The sequence below is a fragment of the Zingiber officinale genome, chromosome 10B (assembly GCF_018446385.1).
Source record: "Zingiber officinale cultivar Zhangliang chromosome 10B, Zo_v1.1, whole genome shotgun sequence".
NCBI lineage: Eukaryota > Viridiplantae > Streptophyta > Magnoliopsida > Zingiberales > Zingiberaceae > Zingiber > Zingiber officinale.
In genome coordinates this window covers 61,565,172-61,573,894 of record NC_056005.1, presented here as the reverse complement: position 1 = coordinate 61,573,894, position 8,723 = coordinate 61,565,172, and the positions used below count along the sequence as shown (strand labels likewise).

The window sequence follows — 8,723 nt, the reverse complement described above, 5'->3', positions numbered from 1 at the left end:
TCCAACCGAGTGCAAATACGTGAGGGAGTGAGTGAGGATCCTCCTTTGTTCATAATATTTCAGTTGCAGCTCACTATGTCTCGAGAGCACGGTGGTAGGGTTGATCCAAGTGATGGAGGAGGGGCTGATCAGACTACGATCATGCGGGCTATGCAGCAACAATTTGAGTGCATGAATGTCGTGTTCAATGAGATTCGAGATCGGTTGGATAGGCACGAGGATTGGCTCGAACAACTTCAGCAAGAGCCATTACCTAGGCATCGGAGACCCGACCAGCGGCCACATTTTGCTCCAAATGTCCTAGATGATGACTATGATGATGGGGCCAACAATGAAGTGGTCTCCAATGCTACTTGGAGGAGGGCTAGGGCTATCAGACCCGAAAGGCCAAGGCATGTTCAAAGTCAACACCGAGAAAGGGAAGCCGTAGATCGTAACATGGGCACCATCAAGCTGTCCATTCCTCCATTTCAAGGTAAAAATGACCTTGATGTTTATATTGAATGGGAGAGGAAAGTTGAGCTGGTATTCGATTGTCACAATTACTCAGAGGAGAAGAAAGTGAAGCTTGTTGAGGTGACTTTTACCGACTATGCCATTGTATGGTGGGATCAACTGAACCTGAGTAGATGTCGGAATCGTGAGCTTCCCATCGACAATTGGGAGGACATGAAAGCTGTTATGAGAAGAAGGTTTGTTCCATCTCACTATTATCGGGACTTACATTTGAAATTGCAAAGTCTGAAGTAGGGGTCCATGACTGTGGAAGACTACCACAAGGAGATGGAGATAGCCTTGATTCGGCCTAACATTGAGGAGGACCGAGAGGCGACAATGGCTTGGTTCATTTGTGGCATGAACCGTGAGATTGTCAATATTGTTGAGCTGCATCACTACGTGGAGCTTGATGATGTGGTACACATGGCAATGAAAGTTGAAAGACAAATTAAGAAAGGAGTGCGATCATCTTCCAAGTATGAGGCTGCGAGTTCATCACCTTGGAAGTAGAAGTGGGGATCATCAAAACCAATTGAGAAAGCAGTTTCAAAATCAAAGGGAGAGACGAATGTGGCCAAGACACAACCTAGCAATAAAGATAAGGGTAACTCATCTTCCCAACCTCAAAGAAATCATGACATCAAATGTTTTCCTTATTTAGGATCAGGTCATATTGCTTCTCAATGCCCAAACAAGCGATCAATGATCATGTTGGATAATGGGGAGATCGAAACTGAAGAGGAAGATGAAGGAAATGAGTCCACTCCATCAGTTGAAGATACTAGTGATGTTGAGCTTGCTGTTGATGGCCAAGCTCTTGTTGTGCTAAGAGCTCTCCATATGCAAGCCAAAGAAGACGATGATGGGCTACAAAGGGAGAATATCTTCTACACCCGCTGCCATGTGAAAGATCGGGTATGTGGTTTGATTATTGATGGTGGCAGCTGTGTTAATGTGGCAAGCAAGTTAATGGTGGACAAGCTTGACCTACCTACCTTGAAGCATCCAAAGCCGTATAAACTCTAATGGCTCAATGACAGTGGAGAAATGAAGGTAACCAAGCAGGTCCTTGTTTCATTTACGATTGGAAGGTACACGGATGAGGTTATGTGTGATGTTGTACCCATGCAAGCTAGCCATTTTCTTCTTGGAATACCGTGGTAATTTAACAGACGGACCACACATGATGGGTATAAGAACCGCTACAGCTTCAGCAAGGATGATAGGAACATTACACTTGCACCTTTGACACCTCGTCAAGTATTTGAGGAACAAGTCCAGATCAAAAAGTCCGTTGCAGCAAGAGGAAAAGGTGTGGCTGAGATAGAAAAAGAAAATGAGAGTGAAAATGAAACAAAAGATGGTGGACTAAGAATAAAAAAAGAGAGTGGAAAAACAGAAAAGATTGAGAGTTCGGCCTTGAAAAAGAAAGAAAGAAAAATGAGCTTCTATGCAAAAGAAAGAGAGATCAAAAGTGCTTTTAACTCCGATAGACCGATGATCTTGTTTCTATATAAGGAGGCCTATCTTTCTTTGGCTGGCCATAATGATTCTTTGCCTAGTGCTGTGATGTCTCTTTTGCAGGATTTTAAGGATGTCTTTTTCGAGGATACGCCACCTGGGTTACCACCCAAAAGAGGAATCGAGCATCAGATTGATCTCATTCTGGGAGCTTCCATTCCAAACCGACCAGCTTATCGAAGTAGTCCTGAAGAGACCAAAGAGCTTCAAAGGCAAGTCGAAGAACTTATGAACAAAGGACATGTTCGTGAAAGCATGAGTCCCTGTGCTGTGCCGGTGCTACTGGTTCCAAAGAAAGACGAGACTTGGAGGATGTGCGTGGATTGTCGAGTTGTAAACAAGATAACGACAAAGTATCGTCACCCTATTCCTCGTTTAGATGACATGCTTGATGAATTACATGGATCCATTATATTTTCTAAGATTGATTTGAAGAGTGGGTATCATCAAATTCGAATTAAGGAAGGGGATGAGTGGAAAACAGCTTTTAAGACAAAACAGGGGCTATATGAATGGTTAGTGATGTCATTTGGATTGACGAATGCTCCTAGCACATTTATGCATCTCATGAACCATGTGCTATGTGCATTTATTGGAAAATTTGTTGTTGTTTATTTTGATAACATTCTGATCTATAGCAAGAGTTTGCATGACCATATTGATAATTTGAAATGTGTGCTTGAAGCTTTGAGGCATGAAAAATTGTTTGCTAACCTTAAAAAATGCAGCTTTTGCGCAGATAAGGTTGTTTTTCTTGGATTTGTTGTTAGTTCCAGAGGCATGGAAGGTGATGAGGAGAAGGTGAAAGTTATCAGGGAATGGCCTACCCCTAGCACCATCACTGAAGTAAGGAGTTTTCATGGCTTAGCCGGGTTCTATAGGAGGTTTGTGCCAAATTTCAGCACCATCACTGCCCCTTTAACGAAAATCATCAAGAATAATATTGGATTTAAGTGGGGAGAGGCACAAGAGAAAGCCTTCAACGCATTAAAAGAAAAGCTAAGTACTGCTCCTTTACTACTTCTACCAGATTTTTCTAAGGTTTTTGAAATCGAATGTGATGCTTCTGGTATTGGTATATGTGTTGTTCTTATGCAAGAAAAGAGCCCAATTGCCTACTTCAGTGAGAAGCTCAATGGTGCAGCGTTGAACTACTCAACATATGACAAGGAGCTCTATGCATTGGTGCGAGCTTTGGAGACATGGTAACATTACTTGTGGTTCAAGGAGTTCATTATTCACACGGACCATGAGTCACTGAAGCATTTGAAAGGCCAAGGTAAATTGAATCGTAGACATGCTCGTTGGATTGAATTCATTGAAATGTTTCCTTATGTGAACCAATACAAGCAAGGAAAAGGGAATGTGGTAGCATATGCTTTGTCATGCAGGTACACCCTTATCTCGACCTTAGGGTCAAAGTTTCTTGGATTTGAGCACCTGAAGGAATTTTATGTGAATAATGCTGACTTTGCTGATATCTTTAAAGCATGCGAAAAGGGTGCATTTGATAAGTTCTATATGCATGATGGTTACTTGTTTCGAGAAAATATACTTTGCATTCCCCAAAGTTCTTTGTGTGAGTTGCTTGTTAGGGAGTCACATGGGGGTGGATTAATGGGGAATTTTGGAGCTGTAAAAACCTTGGACATTTTGAAAGAACACTTCTTTTGGCCTCATATGAAAAGAGATGTTGAAAGGATTTGCATTAGGTGCCTTGCATGTAAGAAAGCCAAGTCTAAGGTGCAACCACATGGACTTTATATGCCTTTGCCTGTGCCTAGCCACCCTTGGACTGATGTGTCAATGGATTTATGTTAGGTTTGCCTAGGACTAGGAATGGTCGAGATAGTATTCTTGTGGTTGTGGAATGATTTTCGAAAATGGCACACTTTATCCCTTGCCATAAAACTGATGATGCTACACATGTGGCAAATTTATTCTTTAGGGAGGTGGTCCATTTGTATGGGGTCCCTCGAACAATTGTTAGTGATAGAGATGTGAAGTTCCTCAACCATTTTTGGTGAGTCTTGTGCGGAAAACATGGGACAAAGTTGTTATTCTCTACCACTTGTCACCCATAGACTGATGGGCAAACCGAGGTCGTTAATTGAACCTTGGAAAATTTGTTGCGTTCTGCCATTTGGAAGAATTTGAAAGCATGGGAAGATTGCATACCATTCATTGAATTTGCATACAATAGGGTTACACATTCTTCTACTAAGTATTCACCTTTTGAGATTGTCTATGGTTTTAATCCATTAACTCCATTAGATTTAATTCCATTACCTGTGGATGAGATTGCTAGCCTTGAAGGTCAAGCGAAGGCTGATTTGGTGAAAAGGATCCATGATAAGGCAAGGCAACACATGCTGAGGAGGAATGAGCATATTGCAACCCGTGCCAACAAGGGATGAAAGCCGATTACTTTTCAACCTGGAGACTGGGTCTGGGTTCATTTTAGAAAGGAGCGATTTCCGAAACGAAGGCAATCCAAGCTGAACCCACGTGGTGATGGACCATTTCAAGTATTGGAGAAAATAAACGACAATGCATACAAGTTGGAACTTCCAGGTGAGTACCAAATGAGTTCAACGTTTAATGTTTCTGATGTTTCCCCTTTTGTTGTTTCAGATTAGAGGACGAATACTTTTGAGGAAGGGGGGATGATACAACTCCGGATCAGCTCCAAGCCAATGAGACAGGACTGCAAGTCGAGATGTACATCCTGAACCACAAGGAGCATGAAGAGGACTTGCACGTACCAGCTGAGCTGATAATGAAAACAGAGATCATGCAAGTTCAACATGCTGTACAAGCATTGACATCTCGTATCTTGGAAGGGCAGGCTATGGAGTTACAGTCGATGCCATGTCGAATGATCAACTTCACACAAGTCGACCCTAAAATGGGCTAATTAGCTGTGGAAGAATGGAATATCATGATGCAACATGTTTCTAGCCAAATACCATACTAGAATGGTGGGAAAACACACCATTCTGGTTGGAATTAGTGTGTCATTTAATGTCACCTACATTTTGGACGAATTCCCATGTTGGAGGACAACTAGAGGGAGTGTGCATAAAGACTTGCATTCATCATCTTCTCTTTCCATGCATTGGAAACTACCATTTGTTGGAAAGGGAGTGTGCATAAAGACTTGCATTCATTATCTTCTATTTCCATGCCTTGGAAACTATTAGTTAGAGTCCTAGAGCCAATCATTTGATGATTGTATTATGGACTTATTGTATCATATTCTTATATAAATAAAGGCATTTGTTTTGGTTATTATTCTTGTATTGGTGCCAAATAAACTAAGTATAATAGCGTCCTTGAGTAGAAGGTTCTCACCTATATCAATCGATTAGTTGAACCGATAGTGAGATGATATAGGGAACACTACTCTTAATCATTCCTAGTAGAGTATTAACATTCAGGGACAATGTTAATACAATAAGACTAGCATGTAGGTCAACTCGATGACTTGATCTCACAAGTCATGGATATAGAGATATCAAGTTGACACATGGGTATGCATTGGAGAATGTATACTGAATGACCCACCATGAGAAAGTATCATGGATCGTTATATAAGTGTCATATACTTTCTCAAGTGGCTATTAGTATAACTACTAGTCCTTAAACCTGAAGTCACCATGGTTCCCTACATAAGGAGTTATGTACTTTGGTTTCGTCAAACGTCACCCGTAACTGGGTGGACTATAAAGGCGATTACTGGGTATGTAACAAATTATGCGGAGGGATGTGAGTGATGTAGATGGGATCTATCCCTCCTATATGACGGGAGAAACATCGATATTCTTGATAGAGTGAGACCAAGAAGTGCATGGCCATGCCCAAATGAGTCAATATGAGATATTGAGCTCATTTGATTTAGTGATTCTACTTGGAGTTCAAGATTTAGATTGGTCAGAGGATGACACGGTCTATGCCTCACATTGATCAATCTAGATGTCTAGGTTAGAAGGACACTTATCATATATTGTGAGGAGTCACAATTAGTAGTCACAAGGTGATGTTGGATCTCAACATTCTTGTAACTTGGGTAGTAATGATGTGTTGCTAGATATCGCTCATTACTTATGCTCCTAAATGGGTTTAGGGGCATTGCCAACGTTACAAGAACCTATAGGGTCACACACTAAGGACAATTAGATGGAGATTAGGTTCATATGATCAACCAAGAGGATTAGATTCATTTGATGAATCAAATTGGATTAAGAGTAATCCTAATTGGGCTATTTGAGTTGGACTCAAGTTGATTCATGTGTTCAATGAGTCTAATTTAGATTATGACTCATTTAATCAATTTAATTAAATGAATTAGATTCATTATTTTAAATTGGCTTGAATTAAATGGTTGGTTTAGATCAACCATGAGAGAGATTAAGTCAAGTTTGACTTGACTTGAGAGGAAGGGGAAAATTCAAGTTTGAATTGACTTTACGCCACATCATAAGTGAGTTGGCAAGATGTGGACCAATGATGATGCTACACATCATCATGGTTACTTAAGTGAGATGCCACCTCATGGAGGTTACAATTCTTCACTTTAATGGCCTCCACATTAATTGTGATTAATGTGAAGGGGGGTTACACATCTTATGGTGGCCGGCCAATTTTGTGTGTGGATGAAAAATTCATTTTTCATTCAAGTGTCATTCACATCTTCTTCTTCCCAAGCTCTCTCCTCAAGCTCTCCCTCTCCTCCTCTTGCCGTGGTTGATCAAGGGTGCTAGCACACCTTTGTTTAGTTTTTCTCCACCCATTTGTTCGTGTGGATACTTCTAGAGGATCGTACGCTTGACGATCTCGAGATCCGACACTTCCTTGGACGAGCGGGATTCGTAAAGGGCACGCATCAAGGGTAATTCCTTCTCCTAGTTTAGAACTAGCATAAAACTCGTACTCGTAATGTTTTTCAAAAGTTTTTACTTCGCACGGATCCGGTGGCTGGGGGTTTCGGGGTTTCCGCGACATGAAAAAGTGGTTTTCGCGGCCCAAAAAACCCAACAGAAACTACCATTTTCATTTCTATATAATGTCTTGAGTAGATATCAAAGGAGGTAGAAAACATTATATTTTGAGAGAGTTATCCTCCTTGTCGTTCTTCAGCAACTCTATAGGGATTACGGGTGAGCACTTGTAATTCTCAGCACATTTATAATATCGGTTCTTGGTTTTTTTATAACCATTGGGTCAATATTCTCCATTGTTCTCATAATATTGGTTCTTGATTCTCTATAATCAACGGGTCAATATTCCATCCCTCCGAAACCTCCTTTGGACGATCCCGTAACTGAGTTCCAATCTTATTGTTGCTGGGTCTCGCGACATTATTTGTCGAGGTTCGCATAACATAGTGTATGGTATCACACACAGAAGATCATGTTATCAGTTCCTTATAAATTATAAATAGTAGCTCACGACTAAGATGGATAGAACAAACCATTGGAATAGTCGTAGTGTAATTTGGTATTAGTTTATCTTGACTATAAAATTACTCTAGTACACTCTGAGTGTATTGAGCAGGACCATTTAAAGTAGTTTTTTTTATACTGGCTGCATAAAAGAACAAGACCTTTGTTATTATGGAAGTGTGTGCTCTTAATCCTAATATAATAACAAGCACATATATTTAGTATTTATTTCTTTAATTTATCAGTGGGTGAGATTTAGTTCGATAAATCTAGTGTAACACCCACTAAGCTTTTAAGATAAATATGAGAATGATGAATTTACCTTAGAAAAATATTAGGAGAATGTTGAACCAAAAAGAAATAAAATAGGGAGTTGTCAAGGATTGAACCTTGAACCTCTCATGATGTAAATGATAGGATTAATGGGTAATAACCAGTTGGGATAGGAATAATATATTGATAGCAAAGGAGGGAAACTCATGATAAGGGTGAGAGTAAAAGCTAGCCAAAATAAAACAAGAAAAGAACAAGAGAAAGGCAACTTGCCTTCCTTCTTTTCTCTCCCTCTTCTTCATTCTTTGCCGTGACTTAAAGAGGAGAATTAAGGGGATTCATTCCCCCTTGTTTCATCATGAATGATGAGAACAAATAAATAAATAAAAAAATAAAAAGGAAATAAAAAAAAGGGCTAAGGGAGAAGGAAAGCAAAAACCGATTTTTCTACCTCTTCCCCCTTAACATAAAAGAGAGTATGTAAAGAGGAGATTTTATTTTTCTCTCATTTTCCCTGATCCTCCCTCTCCCTCACCGAACCCTCAGTCCCCTCTCCTCCATCTTCGGCCCAAGCCAAGGTTTTCTCCTAAGAAAGCCTAAGATACAAGGAGGACTTAGCAAGGAATCAAGGGAAGGGAACTAGAAGAAGAGGCTACTTCTTCCATCACCACACCTTAGATCCACAAGCGAAAAGGAAGTAAGCTTCCCCTCACCTGTGGTACAAGGCGTTTTATGTGCTTTTCGTATTTTATGAGGATTAGAAAACCTAGAATAGAATTTAAGAAAAATTCGGCCAAAGAAGAGTTTTCAAATCTAGGAAGGTTTAAACAAGTCCTCATTTCATGATCTTTTTCTATGCTATGTAGGAAGGTTTTCCTTCATGTTTTTATACCTATATGATGCTTGGTCAGAGGAGTACCTTACCCTAGAATTTCAGCCAAAAATATTTTAAAGAGGTTAGGGAAATCATTGTTTAACCAAACTAGT

The 8,723-nt window shown here is 40.1% G+C and overlaps 1 protein-coding gene across 1 annotated transcript; it reads left to right on the top strand.

Moving 5' to 3' along the window:
- The first annotated feature begins 756 nt into the window (after positions 1–756).
- Positions 757–4,936, top strand: LOC122029161. The gene is made up of 9 exons (XM_042588107.1): positions 757–988; positions 1,160–1,511; positions 1,671–1,758; positions 2,083–3,060; positions 3,124–3,224; positions 3,968–4,042; positions 4,223–4,381; positions 4,484–4,593; positions 4,677–4,936. The coding sequence occupies exons 1-9, from the start codon at positions 757–759 to the stop codon at positions 4,934–4,936; spliced, it is 2,355 nt and encodes a 784-aa protein (XP_042444041.1).
- The last annotated feature ends 3,787 nt before the right edge of the window (positions 4,937–8,723 follow it).

Excerpts from the sequence above, each read along its gene's own strand:
- LOC122029161 (XM_042588107.1), top strand. The coding sequence starts at position 757 with ATGACTGTGGAAGACTACCACAAGGAGATGGAGATAGCCTTGATTCGG. Across the intron at positions 989-1,159 it reads TTCCAAGTATGAGGCTGCGA|GATCAGGTCATATTGCTTCT; the intron begins GTTCATCACCTT and ends TTCCTTATTTAG. Across the intron at positions 3,061-3,123 it reads TTCTACCAGATTTTTCTAAG|AGCCCAATTGCCTACTTCAG; the intron begins GTTTTTGAAATC and ends ATGCAAGAAAAG.